The 26,029-nt window shown below is 46.8% G+C and overlaps 1 protein-coding gene across 1 annotated transcript in view; it reads left to right on the forward strand.

Annotated features, from left to right (window-relative positions):
- Positions 1-2,343: 2,343 nt before the first annotated feature.
- The window catches only part of PPP1R9B (protein phosphatase 1 regulatory subunit 9B), a 90,458-nt gene continuing 66,772 nt past the window's right edge, over positions 2,344-26,029 (forward strand). Inside the window, exon 1 of the mRNA XM_053264861.1 lies at positions 2,344-4,309. Coding sequence (XP_053120836.1) covers positions 2,882-4,309 — 1,428 coding nt within the window. The 5' untranslated portion in view covers positions 2,344-2,881. The remainder of the gene's footprint in view (positions 4,310-26,029) is intronic.

Consider the following 26,029-nt stretch of genomic DNA (forward strand, 5'->3'; position numbering starts at 1 on the left):
TATTGATATTCAATACAGTTCAATACCTTCACACAGATGAGACCACTTGCATTTATGTTCTGGGTTTGTCCTTAGTGTCCCCCAGCCTCTCCTTACCTTAAAATGCCCTGCCAGCTACAAACCTGGCTGGAGAGCTGGTGAAGTGTAGTGGCTAAGAAGATTAACTGTAAATCAAGGCTTCCTGGTTTCAAATTTTGCCTCTACCGTAAACTCATTAGTGGGCCTTAGGCAAGCCCCTCCCTCTCAGCATCACCTCCTCCCACCCCAGCCGCAATATGTGGGTAATAAATATTCAACTTAGAGCAGGAATTCCCAACTTTGGGTCCCCGGATGTTGTTGGACTACAATTTCCATCATCCAAAAGCCATTGTGGATGGGGATGATGGAAGCTGTATTCCAACAACATCTGGGGACTTAAGGTTGGGAATCTCTGCCTTAGAGGGTTGTTGTAAGGCAGGGCTGCTCAACATCAGCCCTCCTGCAGATGTTGCGGTATTGCAACTACAACTCCCATAATCCCTGACTAGTGGCCACTGTGGCTGGGGATTCTGGGAGTTGTAGTCCAAAAATAGCTGGGGAGCGTGGGTTGAGCAGGCCTGTTGTAAGGACTGCAACAAGTTAATGTATTCAACGCACTCTGAACACTCAAGAGTTTTATACAGATGTTAAGTATCACTATAGTGGGGGGAAGCAATTAGTGCCCCAGTTATGCTGACATACAAAGCAAGGAAGCACCAATGCAGTGAGAGCTGCCGAATAGAACTTCCCACTAACTGCACTGGTGCAGCAGGGAAGTGGCAGTTTTTGACTCCCTTTCCCCAGGAAGTCCTCTCTATGCCACCTGTGAATATGTCCCTGAGAGTTACGCAGCCTCTGGGACATATTTTTGGGTGGCATAGAGGGCTTCCTGCGGAGGGTGTAAAAAATTGCCACTTTCGCACTGCACCAGTGCAGTTGGAAAGTTCTGTTAGGTTGTTCTCTTGCTGTGCTGGTGCTTCTTTTCTCTGCATGTCAGCACTATAGGAAACAACCAGCAATGTAATGTTTATGCTAAAGCATTGAAAACATGCATTTGTACCAGTTTTGAACTAACTTCAGCTACAGCTGTTGAGAGTGGACAGTGATAATGTAGCCATAGCTGTTTCAGTATAATATAAACAGCACCTTGGGTGTAGCCTATAGTTCCAAGTTCTTTGGAACTGTACTTGTACAAACTAGATTTTGACTTTTCACTAACAAAGTTTCATGCAAGCATAATTATGGTTCTATAGTTCTTGTCACTATTTTTTTAAAAGTTGACTAATTGTACAAGTCTTAGCTGATTAATTTGCTGGCGACATCTGCATAAATGTGCATATGAGTAAAACCAATAGTTTTGGATCAAGAAGCCTATTTTATTTAGATGATGGACCCAGGCGTTGGACCGGGTATCATCTTAAAATATATATTCCTTCTTGTGCGAAAGAAAAGTGAGACCACCTCTTTTAGAATGTGTGCCAAGTTTGTTATAATAACGACGGGTACTGCACATATTTTTAAAACATCAACCTGATTAATTGGGCCCCGACAACAAAACCAGTTAACAATGAATGAATCGAACCGTTTCATGGGCTACATGATACTGCTGCCCTACTGTTTCATAAATGTACAGACCCTGCAATACAAATCTGTTCCACTCTCAGCGGATGCCTTCGAATATTAGGGGTGGACCCTTTCCCCACGGCTGGATCTTCCTTTGCCGCGTTTTGCCCCTGTAATATGTTTAGGAGCCCGCTGCGGAGCAGCTTGCAAGTACGTTGCAGGCTCCGTTGCAATACCGCCAAAGAGCTCCCGAGACAAGAGGGCCGTGGGGCCCAAACATCCTCGGTGACATTGCAACGGGACTTGCACTTCTCCGACTGCGCGGCGTAGCTCCTTGGCATGGCCAAACGTCTTGGGTCGGCCCTGGGGCAGGCTCCTCCGATTCGGAGCAGCGACCGTTTTACCAAAGGCCCAGAGAGGCGTGAAAGCCGCCGCCACGAGGCAGGGGTTGGATTACATTGTTTGTCATTATTTTTTAATAATTCATCGGCGCGAGAGAGAAAGAGGATGGCCGTGGTTTCCTCCCCACCCCTCCCCTCCCCTCGCTCTCTCTCTCCCTCCCTCCCTTTTAGCAATTGGGTTGATGAGTTCAGTGGGTTTTACTCTTTTATGGCCGGAGGGGGGGCGGAGGAAGAACGTGTCACTGCCGCTTTTGCTTCCTTTCTGCCACAGCAGAAAGGGGGTGGACGTGGAGAACGATCTCTTTAAGACCCAGCGGGAATTTTCCCTCAAACCCCCCCCCCCTTTTTTTTTTTTTTTAAGGAGCGACTGGCTGTGCTGTTTGCAGAAGCGTTTTGGTCTCCATCATCGGGCTGCAAAAGAGAGACAGCGAGAGCCAAAGCGACCAGGGGAGGAAGAACAGAAATAGAGGAGGAGGAGGGGATGAAGGAGAGGTGTAACACATCCGATCAGCCGGCAGGAGTGGGCCTGAGCTAATCCAAGCCCTTTGGAGGATCTGCCTCCTACCATTGGTAAGAGAGCCCGCTTGGACCTCTTTCCCCTTTTCTCTCCGCCGCCCCCACTGACCACATTTCCCTGACACAATGAAAGCCGTATTATAGATGTACAGTGTGCCTAGCCCCTTCTTGTACTAGCCGAGGCGCCCCCCCCTCACCCCCCCACCCCGCCTGTCTCTCTCGCGATGTGAGTCTTCTGCAGCTCATCGTAGAAGAAGCAGGCAGCTCTAGAGGAGAGAGAGACAGAGACAGAGGTGGTAGTGGTGGTGGTGGGGAAAGAGACAGCCAGGAGGAAGCACCACGGGGCTATGTGGTGTCAGCGACACCAGAAGATTTGCTGAACCATGATGAAGACTGAGCCCCATTCTAGTCCTGGCGGCAGCAGCAGTAGCAGCAGCAGCGGTGGTGGCGGCAACGGCAGCGGAAGCTTGAGGAGTGCCTCCCCTCACCGGAACGCCTACGAAGCCGGCATCCAAGCCCTGAAAGCCACAAAGGATGCCCTTGGTAATCCTGACAGCGAGGAAGCCAAGAAAGCCAGGAACAAAAAGTATGGTTCCAACGTCCACCGGATCAAGAACATGTTCCTGCAGATGGGCACCACGGCGCCACCAGGCGAGGGGTCAGTCGACCTGGCCAAGATGAAGGAGAAGCCCGTCCGGTTGTCCTTGCCCAGGGCCAGCAGCCTGAATGAGAATGTAGACCACAGTGCATTGCTGAAGCTGGGCACCAGCGTGTCCGAGCGGGTGAGCCGCTTCGACTCCAAGCCTGACAAGCCCCTGTCCAAGCTCCAGGAGACACGGAAGATCTTCGAGAGGAGCCTCCAGGAGAAGGAGACCACCAACAAGCTCCTCCTGAGGAAGGAGAGGGGTGGCTTTCAGGACAGGAAGCTGGACGTTGTGGTGCGATTCAATGGGAGTACTGAGTCACTGGACAAGCTGGACACGGAGGCTGTGTCGCCCACCGTCAGCCAGCTCAGTGCTGTCTTTGAGAAGGCCGACCTGAGGAACAACCTGCATAAAGCCCCCGGCCGAGTTGGGCCCCTCAACTCCAAGATCATCAGCAAAAGGTCCAGGGTTTTCCTCCAGACTCCAGAAGGTGCCAAGGTGGAGGCAAGGAGTAGTGATGGGCCTGCTCTCCAGGCGAGAGGCAGGCTGCCAGAGGCTGACAAAATCCAAACCAAACTTCCCGCCAGTGGGCCTGGAGCCGTGAAAACAGGCGACAAGGACAGTAATGCGGGCCTACGTCCCCAGAAGGTCCAAGAGGTGCACAAGATCAAGCCTGTGGAAGTTGAGGAGAGCGGGGACTCGGAGCAGGAATTTGAGGCAGCGGAGGTGGCCGTCGCGGCGGCCATCGCAGAGGAGCACAGCAAGGCCGCCTCCAAAGGGTCTGACACTGCCAGGGCCGAAGTGATCCAGGCTGAGGTAACGGTGCACGCGGCCTTGGAAAATGGCGGGCTGGGTGGCGAGAGACACCTAGAAACGCCAGACCCGTTGGCAGATGCTTACTGCGAGGAGGCGGTCAAAGCTGAGGGACCTGAGGAGAATGACCTTTGCGATGAGTCCAAGAAGGAGGACTTCTCTGAGGCTGACCTTGTGGACATCAGTGCCTATAGTGGGTTGGGGGAGGATTCGGGAGGGAGTGGGCTCGATGAAGACGAGGATGCTGATGGACTGTACGCGCCAGAATCCAGCTGCATGGAGATCCCTGGGCTGTCAGACGAGGAAGAGCCTACCCCCAACCGCAAGATCCACTTCAGCACGGCCCCCATCCAGGTAGGCCTTTGGAGACAATGACACTAGTGTAAGGGTCAACTGGGTTCTGGGAGGACCTGTTGCTGGGTCGGGATGTGGGAGCTCAGTTGCTGCTTGTAGCTGTCCTCACTTCTCCAAGCCAGAATCTAACCCCTTGGCCTGGTTCTCATAAGCAGCAGATGAGGAGGCAAACCTTGTCTGCACTGTGCTACTTCACACTTCGAGTGAGAACCTGTGTGATGGGAAGTTCCTCCGTACAAAAAGAAAGGGGTGAGGAGAGAGAGGAGAGAATCCTGTCCAGAGAAAACTAGACCTCACATATCTTTCTTCATGTGCTAGCTTTCTATATGCAGGACCTTAAAAAAAAAAAGAGAGCATTCAGTCATGTGAGCTTCTACCTGCTGTCTGAAATGGTATAGTCCAGACACAGGTGTACCACCTCATCTGCTGTTGGTAAGAATGAGGCCTAATCTCCTTGACAAGGTGGGGCACCTTCCCCTTTTAGGATTTCTCATTTAGGCCTTGATTTTGCAAGGCCTATGGTAAATGTTTATCTTCTCTCTCTAGGCCCTTGACGAATGAACAGGAAGAGGGTTGTGTCATGTTTTGTTTGTGGTGTGTTTTGTTTTATGGGGGTTTTTTTGCACGCTGAAAGGAAGAGGAAGATTCTGCTCCAGAGGAGTACAGCAAAACACTCACACCAGAAAGCCTGGTGGAGAGGGTTTGATTCTGCTTTTGACAGAACTGGCCTTCCACTGTGGCTGGGAACAGAACCTGTGAATCAAGGGAGTCACTATCTGCCTGTGCAAATGTGGTTTTAATGGCATTAGAGGCAGCTGATATCATGTAGACCTTGTCAGTGTTTGGGATCCTCCCCATGCTCCCTCCCCCTTTTATTTCTAGTGCAACATTTAGGGGGGAAAGGGGGGAAGGGTGGGGTTGAAAGAGACCATTCCTCCTTCTGACCATTCAACAGAGGGGGAGATGCTAAGGTACCTTGATCTTTCAGGAAAGGGGGGGAAAGGAATCCATTCTGCTTCCCTTGCTTTTTGCTCAGCATCGCTTTTATGAAACGCTGGGGGCGAAGGAGGGATTATTAATGAACCCATTTATGTCTGGCTGGTGGTAGTAAAGGGAATAACACATCTGATGTGAAACCTCAGCTTCTGACACTCCATCCCACCTCGGCTGGTTGTCTCTAGAAAAAAAAGAGGTCTCTGACACAAATTAAGGGGAGCTGCTCTTTCACCATCTGTTCCTCTCCAGCCCCTCCTCCTGCCTTCTGCCCAAGTGGTGTCTCTGCTGATTGGCTCTCCCCCACCCCCTCCCCAAACACCTTACAAGGATCAAAGGCATCCTGGGCATCATTCCCAAGAGTTTGCTGGGTTCCATCATATGGGAAGGACCAGTTGCTATGGGAAATGTGGAGGTTGAAAGTCTCCCTCTTCCTTTCCCAACGAAATTAGAGCCAGAAAGAGGAGGAGGATGGGCTCCCAGGTGGCTAGGTGGATGCCTGATAGGTCCAAAGATCCGGACAGGGGCTCATGATCAGCCAGTCCGATTCAATACAATGCAGTGCCAGGATAGGACTCTGCACATATTAACCCACATTACCCACCCTCCGCATGGTCTAGTAGCTGCGGGGCTTAGACCATGAAGACCCAGGTTCAAATCCCCTCTCGTTCACAAAGGAGGACAAGACTGGGCATTCATTATTGGTCAGGCTAATGATCCTTCCCCACAGGGTCATTGGAAGGATAGGGGGAGGCAGATGAGAGCTCCTTAGAGGAAGTGTAGGATACAAAAGTAAAAACATCAGTAAATAGATGCGCCTGCCCCATGCTGAGCTAACAAAATATTTAAATGTTTAGGTTGAAGGGTCAGATTCTAAGGACCTGGGATTATAAAATCATTGCTGCCACCACCACACTATGGATCACAATTGACATAGGCATACAGTTGGCCTTGTGGTGATGGTGGGTGGCCTGAGTGGCATTGCTTCTGTATATAGAGACACATCCCATTTTGCTGGATTCCAAGACAACCACACTCTAGAGCGATTCATGCGTGATGCTATGTGCACGTACATGTGTCTAGGCAAGTACACCTTTGTGTGTGAATGACCGAGCATGCATTCGTTTTAAAGCCCATGCAAGGATTGGACCTCTTGAGAATGTAGAGCACAGATTGCATCTACTGCTGTATGAATAGCAAATGGAATGTGTGAATAGGGCTAATTGTCTGTAGACATTCAGGAAGGTAGAAAAACATAGCTGTACTGAGGGCATCTCTGGAGCACTGAGGATTGTCACTGTCATTGACAGGATGCTGGATGTGTGTGTGTGTGTGTGAGAGAGAGAGAGATTGTGGGGTGGGGGATACTGGCTTTTAGGGAGACTAGGGAATGAGTGTTAGGCCAGGCATAAGATGATATTTGCCACATTTGAAGCTGGACAGAGTTGCCGTGATCCTGAAAGCTGGCCTTGCGTTGCCTTCTCCTGTAGCACATAGCTTGGCCCACTTGTTGAAGCAACCTAGTATTGTCTGATCAGCAGGCATGTTGTCTGCCATTGTTCGCTGGGAGGGATTGATGTATGGAGAATAAATGGCCAGCTTGGGGTTCTCCAGCTGCTGTTGGACTACAGCTCCCATCATCCTCAGCTACAATACATTTCATCTGGGGATGCTGGGAGTAGTAGTCTAACAACAACAGCTGGCGGGCCTCAGGTTGGCCACCCTTGTCTATAGCCTCTGATCCTAGGAAACCTCCCTGCCTCTCCTCCATCTTCTCCCAAGCCCTAGGTGTTGTCCATTTGCTGCCGAATGCTTGTAACGCTGGGTGCTGCGCCCTCCTTTCGTACAAAAAACGGAAAGCACATTAAGCAGAAGGAGATTTCAGGCCTGGGCTGTCTCCAAGGATGTGCAGCAGTGCCTGCAAGTTTCCACCACGAGTGAAGTGTGCAGCTCATTGAATTGAATCCTGGGAGGCTGAACCGGAGGCTGGCCAGAGCAGTGATCTCTGCCTGGCTTCTTTCCCTAGCTACCAAGAATTCTTTTGCATCAAGGTTATGTAAAGCAGGCCTTGACAATTTAAAAAAAAAAATCTAGGAGCCAGCCCCAAAATTTGGGAGCCAGACAATGGGCACTTTTCAAAATTACCTGGTTTAATGGTGGATGTTGTGGAGGGGAAGGGTAAATGGGCTTCTCCCCTTTACAAGTATATTTAGAACAGAAACAAACTGAAACAGCAAAATTCTTTGCTGGGACAAAGAAAGAGTTTATTCAATAACTCTACCTCTGAATCTCCTAATCTAAGCACTACGGTTACATTTCTAGGCGCCATGGCTTCCAGGCACCTGGGATTTGTCAAGCCCTGATACAAGGCACTGGGCAGAACCTGGGAGAGGTATCCAAAGTCATGGCTCAGAAGTCATCATCTACATTAGGTGGACATCAGGAATTGCAGAGAGGGGGGATAATAATCAGGAATAAAGCAGCATATAGGAATAATCAGGAATAAAGCAGCATCTCATATTCGTATTCATGATCATTGGCTGGTTTAAGAACGTCCGAAGAACCTTGGTGGATCAGACCAAACATGTATCTAGTCCAGCGTCCTGGAGTGACCAGCCAAATGCTTCTGGAAAGCCCACAAACAGCTACATGAAAGCAACAACCATTTCCAGTTGTTGGGTTTTCAAATGTATACAGCCGCTGAACATGGATGTTCCATTCAGCTATCATGGATAATAGCTGTCAATCAAAGCTTTCAAAGTGAGTGGCCATCACCACATCTTGTGGCAGCGGGTTCCAACCGTAAATTAAGTTATTGAAGGAGAGATCCTAGGGTTCAAGTCTGCTTGAAAACCCTGCTCCAAAGCCCGTGTGTGTGAGAGAGCTGGCTGCTACTTCTGAATCGTAGAGGAAGGCCTATATGGCGAGGTCTTGTTTCATCTTGCAATCTTCTTGTCTTTTATTCAGCCTATCACATGGAACTTTGGAGTGTAAATGAAGGATGGATTATACAAGACCTCTGCTTAGGAGTCAATTTCCTTGCTGTTTTATAACAGCAAGGATATAAATTGACTCCTAAGCAGAGGTCATGTATGAGCCATACTTCATGTGATCCATACTTGAAGGAATACCCAAATACTGGTAGGGACTCCATGACAACGGGGCCCCAAGCAACTCCTGGTATAAGAAAACCTGTGTGAACAGATAGCATGCCACAAGTTGTTTCCATCTATATGCAGCTCTGTGCAGCCCACTGTTCACAAGGGTTAGCAAGGAGGGAGGAGAAATACCTCCATCGAGGTGTGATCCCAGCAAAGGCTCTGCACCCAACAATAGCATGTCACTGGCAAGGGGTATCAGCTAGGGCTATCAACTTGCAAGAAGTTAGAAGAATCAACTGTTAGAAGGATATTTTTAATTCAGAGATTGCTTTAAAATTATTTTTTGTACTTTTTAGATTTTATTGCATTTTTTTCAGTAGTTACAATAACAACAAAGAATTGATGAAACCTCCTGTTCCCACCACTAACTGACCCACCCTCTCCCTTCTATTCCCTATAAACATGACATATTAAGTCTATCAATTAACAAATGAATAGACATATACAAACATCTGCATACATACACAATGTCATTTTTAATCTCCCCTCCCTCCATCAAACATGGGATTATGGAACATTTCCATAGTAATAGCTCACCAGAGGCAGAAGCGAAAAACAAGTTCAAGACCCATCGTACAAGAAATATAAAGGATGTGCCTAGTATGATTGCCATCTAAGCACTATCAGCTTCAGTGGGTGGTTTTGTGTGTGTGTGTGTGTGTGTGATTGTTGTTGATAGAAAAGCCATCTTAGTTTCACTTTGAATGGGAAGTTGCCTGTTGCTTTAGATACCAGTTGAACGTAAGAGCCATCTTCAAATTTCTTTTGCAATACACTTGGCAGAAGGAAGAGGAAGCCAGTATGGCTGTGTGCGTGTGAGGTCTGCCTGGTGGCATGTCCAGTCTTTCAGTCAACCCCCCAGATCAGTTGGGGAGGGGGAATTTGAATCTCTGATTAAAGCTTTGGTTAAAGAATATGCTGATTAAATCAATTAAAGCTTGCAACCCTCATATCAACATATCATCAGACCCTACCATGAAGGTCTTGATTGGCTGTCTGAAGTGCTCCAGTTTTTTAAACTAGTTTTGAGCTCTGTCATCAAAAGCAGGTTCTGGAGCAGAGCTCTGGCTCAAATTAAAACCGAGTCAACATCTCTAAAGCCAGCTCTTGGTGGATCTTTGTACCAGAAAGAGGAGAGCCTCATTCCTCCTCCACACATATGGATTGTACTGCAGTGACACATATAAACATCCCTTGGTTGGCGGCAGAGCAGAAGGTGACAGTGGCACTCCAGGGTGAATGGTAGCAGAGTGGAAGATTCCATGTTGTCTTATACCCCCTTTCAGCATTTTAAGGCCTGGGCTACCTGCATGGCAGAATGAGGTGATAATATCCTCAGGTGCTGGAACAGTCTGTACCACTTCATAGTGCAGTCACAGTTGTGCCATCGAGTGTTCTTGGGTAAACAAAACAACAACACAGAACCTCCCTGTAAGCACAAAAAGCTAGCACAGCCAGGAAAAGGGACCTAATCTGTGCTAGAATTCTATTTGCAGGTTGGTTTTTCTGGAGAATATTTAAAAACATGATCTCTCTCCCCCCCCCACCCCACGGATGTAATCTGAAGTGGTACAACCCATGTTAGCACCTCAGAGGTCTATACGTAGACCAGGCCTAAGTACGTATCATTTCCTATATCATTCATTGCTTCCCGGGGCTCCTAGTTACATTTCTCTGCCCGTTGAACGAGAGGCACAGCACAAGAGGCTTGCTTTCCTACTCAAAGTGGCTCAGAATTGGGGCCTTGGCCTCCTCATCTTGTTTGGAGGGCTTCAAAGATTTACATATGAAGCTGCCTTGTAATGAGTAACTCCACTGGTCCATCTAGTGAGGAGGAAAAGTTGTTGATAAACTACCAAAAGACGAAAATAATGACCTTTGCCAAGAGAGTTAAGACAATGGTTGGTACATCAATGGTAACAAAATAGCCCAGGTCTATTGTTTTAACTATCTAGGAATAGCTTTTCACCCTTCAGGTTGAAGAGATGCACACCTAGATTATGTTTCACAAGCAGCACAGAGGAGTGCCTCGGCCATCATGTCTTACTATTATACCAAGGGAGGGCGATATGTCCCAGTGGCTTTGAAACTATTTCAACCAAAAGTAGCCCTAATAGTTTCCCATTATTGCAGAGCATTTGCGTTGGCCCACTTTGATGTGTTGCCCTCAGCAGTGCTATATGGCAGATATGGTGGGACTCTCTACTCTGAATGCTACTGCCCCTGTAGTACACAGGCCATAGAGGACGTAGGTCATGTTTTATTATATTGTAACTTTTACAGGGATTTGCGTGAATCACTAATTTTACCTTTGGTTAAGGATCTACCTGGCAGAGGAGATGAAGTATACCAGGGGTCATCCCATGAAATTGATTGCCAGGAAATTTAGGACCAGCAAACAGAAGTATTTTTTCACACAATGCATAATCAACTTGTGGAATTCTCTGCCACAAGATGTGGTGATAGCCAATAACCTGGATGGCTTTAAGAGGGGCTTGGATAACTTCATGGAGGAGAGGTCTATCAATGGTTACTAGTTGGAGGGCCACCTCCAGCCTCAAATGCAGGATACCTCTGAGTACCAGTTGCAGGGGAGTAACTGCAGGAGAGAGGGCATGTCCTCAACTCCTGTTGTAGGCTTCCAGTGGCATCTGGTGGGCCATTGTGTGAAACGGGATGCTGGACTAGATCCAGCAGGGCTGTTCTTATGTTCTTATGCTTTATTTCTTTTATCAGATCATCAAGCCCATGTTAATTTGGTTTAATAGCCAATGAATATATAACAACAACTAATGACCACTGTAGTGGAATAATTTATCATGCCACTGTATATTCGTAAAGCTATGCTGTTGTTATACTGTACGTGGATTACACTGTGTTTTTTCTTCATGTTTCTGTACTGGTCAAAGACCGCAATAAAGTTTATCTATCTATCATTGGTCCATCTAGGTCAGAGGTGAGCATTAGGTAGCTCAGGAGCTAGTGGTAGCTCCCAGGCTTATCTGAAGTAGCTGTCCAGGAGTTTGGACCAGCTTCTCCCTCCTTTCCCTTCCAGCCATTACTGCAAATCTGATTGGCTGGCTGAGTGGAGGCATGGCTGCGCCATTTTTTCATCCATCTCTTTTTGAGTGAGCAGGGTTGCTTCAACTTTATCTCCCATTAATTTCTCTACAGTTTTTTCTCCCATTAAGCAGCCTCTTTTGCGCCCCTCCTGTAAGGTTGCCATATTCTGGCTTTCCAAATCCAGGTGCCTAATTTGCATATTATGTAAATTGGCTTGAAAATAATGTTTGAGCAGAATAGTGACTGCACGTTTTGCTCCATAATTCTGCTTCTACAAGGGCTAGAGCTTAGCTCCCCCCTCCCCTTTTCCCTTTCCTTTAAAAAAAAAAGAAAGAGAGAGCTGAAATCTGGGTAAATCTGGGTGGTCTAAGCAATCTGGGTGAGATGCTTAAAATCCAGGTGGAACCTGGAATTTCAAGGGGCATGGCAGCTTTACCCTCCTGTCTTGCAGCAAAATTATCTGGAAATTGAGGGGTTTGAATGTTAAATATCTTATTCTGTTGATGTACATTTTTGTACACACTGCTATTTTGTGACTGACTCTGTCTTCTCAAGCCACCATTTTGTGACTGGCTCTGTCTCCCCAAGCCACTATTTTGTGCTAGTAGCTCCCAAGACTCTGGCCAAAAAAAAAAAGGGGGGGGGAGGTAGTTCCCAGAAACCTTACATCTTCCCCTGACAGAGGTCAATATTGTCTACACTGACTGGCACCAGCTCGCCAGGGTTTCAGACAGGAGTCTTTCCCAGCCCTACCTGTGGCTTTTCCAGATAACAGGGTTTACCACAGGTTTACTGTGAGGCTTTACTGCAAGTTCAAATTTGTCCAAAAAAAAAAACCCCTCAAAAGGTAGATTTTTTTTTACCCCGGACATAAACTGGACTAGGCTCTAGTGCAGGCCTGCTCAACGTAGGCCCCCCCAGCTGTTTTTGAACTACAACTCCCATAATCCCCAGCCACAGTGGCCAATAGCCAGGGATTATGGGAACTGTAGGCCAACATCTGCAGGAGGGCCGAAGTTGAGCAGCCCTGCTCTAGTGGCAGCACACAATGAAAAACCTGAATTCCATGTGAAGCTCTCCCCAATATCTCACACGGACTTCGGCTCAAATCCAGCCAATGTGCAAATGCGCACCGTCCATTCCAGGCTAAAAGCCCAAACTGGAAGTGCTCCTGGAGATGTTGGGGATTGAACCCAGGATCTTCTGCATTCAAAGCTGATGCTCTACCTCTGTGCTATGGCCCCGTTCCCTAAGGATTGCCCTATCCTTCCTTGCCCAAGGCAGCATGTCTTCAGGTGGTTATGATCATCGTAAATATTGATGATATCGTCAAGGTCCAGCACATGCAATTCTGGACTGGTCTAATGGACAGGCAGGGTGCTGGTTTAGCACAGGGAGGAAGTTAACACAGAAGGCCAGGCCTTGACATATTTCTTTTGGATCTAGGAGCAGGCCAAAAATTTAGGAGCCAGACAATGGATGCTTAACAAAATTACCAGACTTGATGGACATTGTGTGTGTTTGAGGGGCTATAAAAGGGGGGCTTCTCTTTATCCTCTTTACAGGTAACATACTTAGAACAGATATATTTAGAACAGAGCATACTTAGAACAGGAACATGACTGCCTAGGACAAATAAAATTTTTATTAAACACCTCTGCCTCTAAATATCCTAGTCGAGGCACCACAGTTAAACTTCTAGGTGCCATGGATCCCTGATGCCTGGGATTTGCCAAGTCTTGCAGTAGGCCCCACTTTTAAAAGGTCTTTTTTAAACGTGTGATACCTGAGGTTGGCACAAAATATTTACTCTTGGAGTGTGTGAGAGCAAAAGCCAAACTATAAGTGACTTTAAAGGTGTTGTTAACCCTGACAGCGGGGAAGTGATCTGGATTGAGATTGTGGGGAGATGGGGATTAACCCTTCACCCACACCATGGTCTTAACTGAGATTGTGCTCCTCCCTTCACACAGTTATTTGCCCTAGGAGGAGAGCTCAGATTGGCTCCAATGGCAAATAGCTGGGCCAGGCGGGTGATCTGGATTGCGACCATGGCAGGGGAAATGGGTTAAAGTTCCCCTCTCCCATGCTGCATTCCTCACTCAGTTTGGGGCTCCCCATATGACAGCTATTGACAAAAGAAAAATGAAACCCACTGGGGCTAATGACACATTTCATGTCACACATTGTTTGGTCTGAAGAATTACTTGTCACCATAGGAGACTCCACCCCCTTGTATTTCTGCATCAGATGTGATCTGTGTGAGTCTTCTGACTGGAAGGAGTCAAGCCCTGACCAGTGAAGCAATGGGCATCTTCCTCTGAGAGCAGGAAATTCGGCCTTGGCTCTTGGTGGGAGTTGCTCAGTGACCTAATCTCAATGCAAAACTACCTGCCCCACCCCTCCAGTGCAAGCTGATTGGGAGAAGGCAGGACTACAGCCGCAAATCTCCCAGACACAGAGTGGAACACAGGAAGCTGCCTTTTATGGAGTTAGACCATTGGTCCTCCATCTAATTCAGCATTTTACTACTCTGACTGGCAGCAGCTCCCAGGCAGGAGTCTTTCCCTGTTCTTAGAGATGGTAGTATAGGACTTTGGAGCCTTCTGTTTACAAAACAGCTGCTCTGCTCCTGAGCTATGGCCCTTCTCATAGGTATCTTTGAACATATGAAACTGATATGTACCTCCAGTGACTGTTGCTGGTGTCTGTCTTATGTTTCTTTTTAGATTGTGAGCCCTCGGGGACAGGGTTCTATCTTGTTTGTTTGTTGTTTTTCTGTGTATACCGCCCTGAGCCATTTTTGGAAGGGCGGTATAGAAATAGAATGAATGAATGAATGAATGATTTCTACTAACTAAAAAGATTAGCACATCTATCTTCGTATGGTCTACACTGACTGACAGCAACTCTTGGGGGTTTCAGGCCAGGACCTTTCCCTGCTCTATGCAGAGATGCTAGCAATTAAACTTTTACTTTTTGCATGCCAAGCAGGTGCTCTTTCACCAAGCTACAGCCCTTCTCTTCTCCTGGGCAGCCTCTTTTCTGGATGGATACTTTGGGCTTATGAGACCTTTTCCCTATTTCATAGCACATCATTTGGGCATTACTGCTCTAAAGAGTTTGAATCAGCAACATACCTAGTGCAACACTTTTTATTTTATTTTATTTTTCTAAGAGGAAGGGACCAGGGGACAGATGTGAGTGTAGCAAGATCTGGTCGATTTGATCGAGGGTGGCAACATGGAGCTGACTGCAAAGAGAGGGCCTTCTTTACAGTGCCAGTTATCTTGAAGCTAAGGTATCTATTCTGAACACATCACAGCCAAGTAAAGGAAGTCTTTTTTTGAGGGGTGTGCTGTACAGTTGTATTGATATGCCAAGTTGTGCAGATGTAAATCTCAATCTTAAGAACAATACCTCTCACTGGATGACATCCAGACTAACTCTACGCTAGTGCAAACACATTTCACTAGTTAAAGGATGTAGCACTGGCTAGTTCCACTAAATTGGGAGTCTATGTTTCAGACTAGTGTTATGCTGTCACAGCAGACTGTGCTTGCACAATCTGTGGCACGTATCCTGCTTTGAAACCTTGATCTCTGTCCATATATGCTGTTGGGAATGATGCAAAGCTATCTACTCTCCTCGCTGGGCAAGTGCAATGCTTGCACGAGCTGGCCAAGAGCACAAGAGATTGAGCCATTTTGAGCAGCCACGCAGCTACGTGACCTTCTTGCGTGGGTGTGTCTTTGCTCGTTGCACAAGTGCGGCGTTAGTCTGGATGTCAGCCGCTGTGTTCAATGGGACTTACTCCCCGTGCATGGGTTTATGACAGCTCATACGATTAACTGATAAACATTTCTTTTATCAGATGACCGCTCTGCTATTTTACCAGCACTCAAAATTGTAAGATTTTGTACCTGGGACAGCACAAGCCTTCCGCATATCTCCCCCAGCAGTGCATCTATCCATTGATATTACAAATACCATATGCAGTACACTTGCATGACTTGCCAGATAGTGCCTCTGTCATTTTGTGAACTCTGGAAGAAATAGCAATAGCAATAGCACTTACATTTATATACCACTCTATAGCCGGAGCTCTCTAAGCGGTTTACAATGATTTAGCATATTGCCCCCAACATTCTGGGTACTCATTTTACCGACCTCGGAAGGATGGAAGGCTGAGTCAACCTTGAGCCCCTGGTCAGGATCGAACTTGTAACCTTCTGGTTACAGGGCGGCAGTTTTACCACTGCGCCACCAGGGGCTCTAGCTGGATGATCTCCTGCTGGATGATCTCCTGCTGTACCATTTCTACTTTATTTATGTTAACTTTAAAAACTTATATACACTTTTCCACACAAAGTATACAAAGTGGTGCCCAACAAAAACTTCTCTTTATCCCATTTTCAAGCACCACTGGAGCACCAAAAGATAGCATCGGAGCCCACTTTGCTTCACACATCAATGGCCTTGCCAATTCTATGAACCTTTTGGTAGTCTGTTAATGGCACAGTGGGGAAATGCCTTGATTAGCAAGCCAGAGGTTGCCAGTTCAAATCCCCGCTGGTATGGGAAACACCTATATCAGGCAGCAGTGATATAGGAAGATGCTGAAAGGCATCATCTCATCCTGCGTGGGAGGAGGCAATGGTAAACCCCTCCTGTATTCTACCAAAGACAACCACAGGGCTCTGTGGTCGCCAGGAGTCGACACCAACTCGACGGCACATTTTACCTTTACCTTAGTTCTGTGAAGTTTATGGCTTCTGAAGCAACAATCTGTACCCCCACTTCCAATGGGGATAGTGCCATAGCTCAGTGCTAGAGCAACTGTTTTGCATGCAGAAGGTCCCAGGCTCAATCCCTGGTATCTCTAAGGAGTAAACCTTGGAGAGCCACTGCCAGTCTGCATGTGAACAATATTGAGCTAGATGGCCCAATGGTCTGACTGGGTATAAGGCAGCTTGCTATGTTTCTGTGTGCATAAATGATTCTTATAAAACTGTGCCATGTTGCGGTTGACAAGCTGGAGTACAAAAACTATTATTGACAGGCTCAGCCTTCAAATTGTGCCTGACTGTTGTTAACGAGCCAAACTCTCTCATGAAACTGTATTGTGCCATTGGTTAACAAGCTAAACAACCATGGGGTGCCAGTCTTACCCATGCTGGATCCATCTTAAATCATGATGCCAGAGTGTGGTACAGGGCAAAGATGCTATATATGAAATGGAACTTGAAAGTTTAATACAGACAACCTCACAATGACAGATGCCACAAAAAATGACATTTAGACAGGGATTGAGCAATGCATAGTGCTTTTCCCAAGAATTCAAAACATAGTAGAACTTGCATGATTAAGAAGTCCCTTCTCAGTCAAACCAAATTAATCTACCATAAGTAAAGATAAAGTGTGCCGTTGAGCCGGTGTCGACTCCTGGCGACCACAGTGCCCTATGGTTGTCTTTGGTAGAATACAGGAAGGGTTTACCATTGCCATCTCCCGCGCAGCCTTTCAGCACCTTCCTATATAGTGTTGCCCGATATAGGTGTTTCCCATAGTGTGGGAAATGTACTAGCAGGGTTTCGAACCAGCAACCTCTGGCTTGCTAGTCAAGTCATTTCCCCTCTGTGCCATTAGGTGGATCTACCATAAGAACTTCCTCTTTAAAATGTGGGGGGAAAAACACTACTAAAAAAATTGTAAATTTGTTAAAAAAACAAAAACACCCCAACTGAAAATAGAACTACAATTCATTCTTATGATTGTTTTAGAAATTAATAGCCTGCCTTTTAATGGAATTTAAGGCAGCTTACAATAGATAATTAGCAGTGAAGTTACTGCTTAGAAGGCCCTCTCTCACGTGGCCATCAACTGACTCTCTGAAGGAAGAGGCACATACAAGAGGGCCTCTCTAAAGGTTCTTGTTTGGGCAAACAGATTCATATGAGAAAAGGTTGTCCTTCATTACTGTTATCCACACACCTTTAGAAAGGTAATTGTATAAAAGGTCTATCTATCTATCTATCTATCTATCTATCTATCTATCTATCTATCTATCATCTTGGGGGAGGAATATTTATGCAGAAGGTTCCGAATTTGATGCCTGGCATCTCCTGGTAGGGCTGAGAAAGACTCCTGCCTGAAACCAGGCCACTGCTAGTCAGTGTAGACAATACTGAGCTGGATGGGACCAGTGGTTTGACTCGGTATACGGCAGCTTCCTATGTACTTTTTTAATAGCGGGGGATGGTAGATGAGATTATTATCTCAAGATAACAACTCCAGGATAAACGTGTGCATGCTGACTTGGGAATAAGTGGGATAAATACTAGCTCCAGATGTTGGGGTGCTGTTTGGAACAAGATACCCCCAATTGGCCCATTTTTGTGTGTGTGGGTCCACCTCCTCACCAGAGGTCCTAATTTTTTCCATCTCTGTGCGGAATGAGTTTTGTTCTGGGCGGCAGTATCAAGGCAGTGTGTGCACACATGCATTCAGAGTGGGGCCTTCCTGATTCAACCTGAGTGGGATCTAAAATGAACTAAGTGGACATCCAAAAACTTGTGAGCGTGTGGACGTGCGCACGCCTTAGAGGGAACCGTGCTCCTCACACTGCTGTCAGTTTACTTGTCCTCCAGTCCTTCCTCCATAGCTGCTGCTTCAAAAGCCCAACTGAAAGCCCAAACTGGAGATGATGGAAAGCTAAAAACCTGATGGATGTTATCAATGGACACGATGTGTGCATGATGCCAATTTTAAGCTTTTTATTGTTCATTTCTTTAATGCTGTTCAAATTATATGTGCCTCATCCCTCTCTATTGCGTGTGCAGCCAACCTAAAAATATACAGCACAGCACCATGTAGGCTGCATGTGCGTTTCTCTGTGTCTTAATTCATCTAGCACCTGCACTCACAGTCCCCATGGCACTGTGCTATATTTACAGGTCTGCCAGTCCTGGTTGCTAGAGGGGAACTGCTATTCGCCACTGATGGCCAAAAGACTGGCAATTTGCAATCTTGAGTTTTGAGGGCCTTTATGGCGGACATGAGTTTGAAGACGGGGTCCTACAGGGACTTGTTAGGAAGAGGCAGACTAGACGTGATGGCGGCAGATCTACGCCTTTCAATATGTATCTTGCCCGTCATAACAAAAGATGGTAATGGGAGTCATCTTTAATAATAAAAGTTAGATATGGATGAAGAGTGCAGAATACCAGCCCCCTATGGCATATCTTTTCAGAGTCATCCCCTCCGCCCCAGGAGGTTTTCACACTCGGCTTTTAATTCACATCTCCTCTGGAATGGGGGGGCGGGGGGTGCATTCACATATTGGCCAAATTTACCTCTCGAAGTCCCTGCGAGCTGTCAGGGAGCACTCCACACACAATTCGGGTTTTTCATTGTGTAGCCCGATTTATATTTCGGGTTTTAAAAAATCCATTATTTTTTTTGGCATCGGTTTTTTGGGGCAACTTTGAACTCGCAGTAAAGCCTTGCAGTAAAACCCGTGGTGAAGCCTGCTGTCTGGGAAATTTCCAATGCTTTTTTCTTCAGTCAAACTCCAATACCGGAAGCCTCACGATTCTCTCTCTACACCAGGGTGCTTTCCAGATTACCTGCTACAGCTGTGGTAAAATCCTTCAGCTTGGCAGGATTGTATTCACAATGATCCCCAGAATCAAATAAGCCTACAACAGGAAAATACAGCAACCTTTTTGTGATGCACATACGACATTATAGCACTAAATCACAGCGATTAAATCCGAAAGAAGGCATCGGAAATGTGAACAGCACCCTCCTGGCAGCTTAGGGACTGTGGTGTGACAACACAGGAAGTACGGAAGCCTACGTAGCAGATACGCATTGACCCGTTGTAGGGTCTAATCTGGAAAGTGCCCAGGGGTCTCAAATTGCAGCCCTGCAGCATATCTCCCCACAGTCTATCCCCCTCACAAGCACTTTTTTCTCTCAGGCAGGCTCTGATATTGGAAGTATCATGATTCTCTTTCTACACCAGGGTTCTCAAAGGGTGGCTATTTTTCAGACGTTGGCCTAAAACTCCCATCATTCCTGGCTACTGGCCACTGTGACTGGGGATGGTGGAAGTTGTAGTCCAAGGACAGTTGGAGGGCTGCTGTTTGAAAACCCTGCTCTACACACTGTCTCTGCATGACCTTACCTCCTCAAATCCCACAGTTTTCAGTACCGTCTACATACTGATATGCAGCTTTACTTCTTTAGCCCAGAAGTTTCCCTCTCCATTATACTGTGAATCCAACAACTTGTCTGAGTTGTTCGTTTGGATGCATCATTATCATTTTAAGCTCAATATGTCCCAAAGCAAACTTCTCATCTTTCCTCCCAAGCCCTCCTCTCCTTGCACTCTCCCCTTGTCTGTTGACAATATTAACATCCACTTGTTGAACAGTCCCAAAGCCTTGGCTTTATCTTTAACTCAGCTTTCTCCTTTATTCCCCATATTCAATCTGTTGTCAAATCATGCTGCTTCTCCCTTCACAGTATCACAAGGATATGGCCCTTCCTCTCTGAAAAACCTCAGCAAAACCTCTAGTTCAGGGCTGCACAACTTCAGCCCTCCAACTGATTTTGGACTACGACTCCCATAATCTGCAGCCATGTTGGCCAATAGTGAGGGATTGTGGGAGTTGTAGGCTAACAGCTGCAGAAGGTCTGAACTTGTGCAGTCCTGCTCTAGTTCATGTCCTGGCAGACATCCCTTGCCTTGACTACTGCTCCCTCTTCCTCGGTAATCTTCCACTGGCTCATCGTGTTCTCTATCTCTGTCCACCACTCTGCAGCTGAAATCATTCACCTCTCATTGCTGCAATCACATCACTTCCCTTCTTAAACCCTTCACTGGCTTCCTGTCTGGTTCAGGATTCAACACAAGCTCCTTGTCCTTCTTTAAGGCCCTCCGTGGCCTTAACCCTCCCTACCTCTCAGATCTCAGATCTTGTTATGGTCTGGCCTGTGGCATTTGCTCCACCAGATCCACTGCTCTCAGCCATCAGAAGGTCTCCTGTTTCCTTCAGTGTCTGCCCCTTCTCCCTTGCTGCTCCTCATTCTTGGAACTGCCTTCTGGAACACCTGTGCAATGCCTCCTCTCTTACTTCCTTCAAATTCTTTCCTTATCCATGAAGGCTTTGGCATAATGCCTTAGTCCGCTCTCCCTACTGTGATTAAGCTTAAGTACATGTATTTGAAACAATCACATATTCTTCCTCTGCTTACCCTTCCCTGGTCTTGTGGTAGCAAGCATGACTTGTCCCCATAGCTAAGCAGGGTCTGCCCTGGTTGCATCTGAATGGGAGACTTGATGTGTGAGCACTTCAAGATATTCCCCTCGGGATGAAGCCGCTCTGGGAAGAGCAGAAGGTTTCAAGTTCCCTCCCTGGCTTCTCCAAGATAGGGCTGAGAGAGATTCCTGTCTGCAACCTTGGAGAAGCCGCTGCCAGTCTGTGAAGACAATACTGAGCTAGATGGACCAATGGTCTGACTCAGTATATGGCAGTTTCCTATGTTCCCTATGCTCCCGTCGTTTGCCGTTTCCCTTGTATCATATCTAGATTGTAAGCCCCTTGGGTCAGGGACCTGTCCTCCCATTCTTTGTAAGTGCCATGTGCGTGGATGGGGCTATATACAATGATAACAACAATGGCCAACATGTGTGAGGCAACCGTAGCATTTCTGACCTCCTGGGGCTGCCGCATGTGTGAAAACCAGCCTTGGGGGTATTGCAGAAGCAGGCAGTCACACAACTACTTCAGTCAGTGTATAGCACTTCCATTGGAAACAACAGATGTCACTCTATGTCTGTTGTTTCCAGTGGAAGTCATGCTACAAAACGCAACTGCCTGTCTCTGCTATGCCCTCAGGGCTGGCTTTCATGCACACAGCAGTCTTAGTGGGTCAGAAACAACAACACTGCCTTGCGCAAGATGTCGGCCAGTTATAACAACAACAACAGCAACACTTAGAGAGGAGCAACAGGGAGGTAAACACGTAGCAAGGTGAGGGTTCTGCAGTCCTCTCTCACACAGAGGCAGAGTTACTATTGTACAAACGGGTTCCAAGAACCCTGGGCTGCCAATGGAAAAGGCCGCCGAAAGCCCCCATGCACATGATGTCACGTGCAGAGGGAGCGTGGCCTGGGCTCCGGAGAGCCCAAATGAGCTCTCCCCTGGTCATTTCAGGCAGCGCTTGCTGCCTGACAGCATTTATTTCTCTTTCTCTCCCTCGCTGGAGGGAGAGAAAGGGAAAGAAAGGCTGTCAGGCAGCAAACACTGCCTGAAATGTGTGTGGGAGAGCTCGCTCGGGGCTCTCCAGAGCCCGGGTGTGGGCGGAAGAGAGCTCGCTTGGGGTTCTCCAGAGCCTGAGCCACGCACGGGGCATCACTAGAGGGGCCACCAGGCAGGGCCGGACACAGGCCGCCGTTCAGCTGGCTCTGCGCCTGCTCTCACACGCTCCTTTGCTGATAAAAACAGACACTTCATCCCACCCTTTCTCCATGACTGGGATGAATCCATGCTTAAACACACAGCTCTGTCACTGCAATGATTTATTTGGCCCTCAGAACAGCAATTACTTTATGAGCAATGTGAAGGGAGAGTGGTGGGTGAGGCTGAGAGGAAAGGCATGCCCCAAAGGACAGTACATGCCAGGGCAAGCTAATAGTCACCTGGGAAAAATTATTTATAGCAAGCATGTCTTGGCATCACTGTATCCCAGACAGGCTTGAGATTGGCACAAAGGTGCCTCTGAACCTGTGCAAAGTGCCATCCACTTCAGCATTATGTAACTGTAGCCAGCATCATACCTCCTGATTGTGGTGAGTAGAGCATGTCTTGGCATCACTGTATTCCAGACAGACTTGAGACTGGCACAGAGGTATCTCTGAACATGTGCAAAGTGCCATCCACTTCAGCATTATGTAACTGTAGCCAGCATCATACCTCCTGATTGATGGTGAGGAGAGCTGGTCTTGTGGTAGTGAGCATGAATAGTTCCCTTTGCTAAGCAGGATTCACCTTGGTTTGCATTTGGATGTGTGTGCTGTGTAACTCACTCACATGTGAGCCCATGTGAGTACTGTGTAAGATATTTCCCCATAGCTCAGTGGAAAAACTTGTAGAAGGTCCCAGGTTCACTCCCTGGCATCTGCAGGAAGGGCTTAGAATGACTCCTGCCTGAAACCTTGGAAAGCCGCTGCCAGTCGGCATAGACAGTACTGAGCTATATTGGACCAATGGTCTGGCTCAGTATAGGGCAGCTTCCTATGTTCCTCCTCCAGGAATGGGGAGCAGGGCTTTCAAAGCTGAGGTCATGACCTGGCTGGAGGTTAGGCTTAAATGTCTCACGGCATCTCTCATGGGAATGATCACCACTTTGGGGGCCAATCAGGTCCTAGCTAGAAAAGGATGGCCTTTAGAGCCAAAACCAGTGTTCACAAACATTCAAAACTTGATGCATTTTCCAGACTTGTCCTGAGAAGTCTGAGTAAGAAATTTCAAGTTCTGAAAACATCTGCAGTTTATGTCACTATTCTATCTCAAAATTTGAAGAACTGAGACTTGATGTCTTTTCTTGATAGTTTTAATTTTGGCAAGCTTCTCATAATCTCATAAGCTGTCAAATGCTAATTATTGCTATAAGTTTTCTCTCCAATGCTATCAGATAAAAACACCAACCATTAACTACTGTCAAATGTGGTATTCCAATGGTCTTTCAAACTGTCTTCTAAAGGAACTCTGGATTCTTTGGAAACTCATACGGCAAACATTATCAAACCTGGCCATTGTGGCTGGGGATGATGGGAGTTGTGATGCAACAATATCTGAGGACCCTTCCTAAATGAGAAGATTGGTAATGATAGACAAGCTTTCCCAGTAGGACAGTCATCTTGCCACTGCTGATCTTCCTCTGCCATTGACAGCAACAGGGGAATATTCAGTGTGTTCTATTGAACTCTCAGTTCACTATGGATGATGGTGAAACCTAACAATAACCGATATGAACTAACTGTGCACCCTACAAAAGAGCTTGACAGATCCCAGGCTCCAGGCAGCTGTGGTGCCTAGACTAGAATATTCAGAGGTGGAGTTATTTAATACAGTCTTTATTTGTCCCAGGCAACCCTGTTTCTGTTCTAGCTATGCTGCTTGTAAATGGGATAAAGAAAAGCCTATTTACCTTCCCCTTCCACAAGGTCTGTCACTGTCTAGTAATTTTGTCGTGTGTCCATTGTCTAGTTTCGAAATTTTGGGGCTGGCACCTAGATCCAAGAAAATTTGCCAAGATCTGCCCTGCAGCATGACCCAGAATCATAGGTAATACACAGGAGGTTATATTATGTTACGTTATGCTACATTACATTATTAAAAATTTTATATCCTGCATTTCTATCCTGCTTTTCAATCCCAAAATATCAATCAGATAGAAAATAAAATAAACATACATCTTAGGTGAAAACATATACAGTAGCAGAAGCTAGCACAAGGTGGAAGTCATTCAAGTGCAGTGAAATAAAGTAGTCTTCATCAGATGCTAAAATACCATAGAAGAGGGACAAAGAAAAGCCTCCTGGGTTAAGGGATTCCACAGTGTGGGCCCCTCCACAACAACAGTTCTGCTTTGTGTTCTCATCAGTTTTACCTCTAATACTGGCTGAATGTGAAGCAGGGCCCCCAAGAATGACCTTACCTGGGAGTGGCGTAGAATTATGCAGGAAAATGTGGTCCTTTAAATAGCCTGGTTCCAAGCTGTTTCTGTGAGTTCTATGGTGACTGCTCAAAGGCTCCTTGACAGACAGATCAATATAGAAAGTTGTTCCCCTAAGGAAGAACATTTGAAAAACATTTGCACTATTAGCTATTAGTGCAGCCAATCCTGTGAAATGCTAGATACCACTGCATGTCAACTATCAAATATTGATTAACATCCAGACTCATGAACCACGAGTCCTACAGGGAAAGCACTGGTGTTTCTGAAGAGATTGACTGATACACCTCCACTGATCACGCAGGGTGGGGGCAAATTTCAATGACTTCCCCTGGAAGCACTCTGTGTCACCAGAAAATATGTCCCTTCGGATCACGCATCTCTCGGGGACACATTTTCAGGAGACACAGAGTGCTTTGGGAGGAATGGAAAGGCTATCTGGAATTCTTCAGAAGCACTGGTGCTTCTCCTGTAGCACCAATGCTTCGATAGTCTGGATGTCAGCCTCTGTTGACATCCAGACTATGACATCCAGGCTTGAGTCAGGTCTCAAGCAATGGAATCCAGTGGTGTGGGGTGTTGAATATGGCTAGTAAATAATTGGCCATTTGGAGAATAGCTGGAGACTATTCAGCAGCAGAATTCGCAAAGGAGAATTCTGAGGAGAATTTTTTGAATGCTATCCACTTTGGCTCTGACTGACATTCCCATGTCTGTAGTAGAAGGGATTTCCGAACTCTGTCCGTATACCCCACAGCAACGATCCTTTGTGCTATTTTGGGCTGTAGGGTTTGTTAGAGTGGTGTTATTGTCTTTGGTCTTTAACCCCCTGCTGCTATAATCCACCCATGCCCCCTCCCCAGGAGAGGAAGCCGCTTTGTCCTCCTGCTTGGTGGCCTCCATTTGCGGGCTGGCGGACCATCTGCTGCTCAGCCTCCCCCTGGTGACTCCAGTGGACTCTCTGTGCTGAGGATGAGAGACACAGAGCAAATTATTAAACAATAGCCTTTATTTGTGCCAAGTCATTAATTTAAAATGCAGAGCGCTAGCTTCTGAGTTACAGGACGCTGCTGTCCCTGTCTGGATAGTCAAGAGGAGAGTAAAAATAAGAACAAAAAGAGAGGCACATATGACAAAAGCCTAACATGTGCCAGATGGGAAGTCTATAAAAGAAAGAGGGTGTGTTCGGCGCCCCTTGAGAAGGTAAACCTCAGGGTTCCAGAATGCTTGGCTACAGAGAATGTTTTCCCCGACTCCAAGCTGACACTGGGAGTGAGTTTAGATGTAATGGTGGCACCTGAAGTTACGTTCACTCCAGGAGCATGTGCTCGCTTTCATCATTGTGGGGGTCTCTACATCCATTGTAGGTTCCGATATGCCGAGATCAGCCATGCCATCCAAACACTCCAGTCTCGGCCTGTCTTGCCCTACTTCCCTCAGAGAACCCGACATCTGTCACTTCTTTTAAATCTCAGTTAAAGATGCCACGTTCCGTGAGAGAAGTAGGGCAGAGTGGTGGGTTTGGCTGACACAACCGATCTCAGTATATTGGAACCCTCAATGGCGGTAGAAAGTTGTGTGTGGAAGTGGGGGAACACACACTCCTATGGAGGCAGCAGCCTCAGGAGCCACCGTTATGTCTGGAGAGCTGGTCTTGTGATAGCAAGCATGAATTGTCCCCTTTGTTAAGCAGGTTCCACCTTGATTTGCGTTTGAATGGGAGACTACATGTAAACACTACATATGAGACTAT

This window comes from Hemicordylus capensis, chromosome 6, assembly GCF_027244095.1.
Source record: "Hemicordylus capensis ecotype Gifberg chromosome 6, rHemCap1.1.pri, whole genome shotgun sequence".
Taxonomy (NCBI): Eukaryota; Metazoa; Chordata; class Lepidosauria; order Squamata; family Cordylidae; genus Hemicordylus; species Hemicordylus capensis.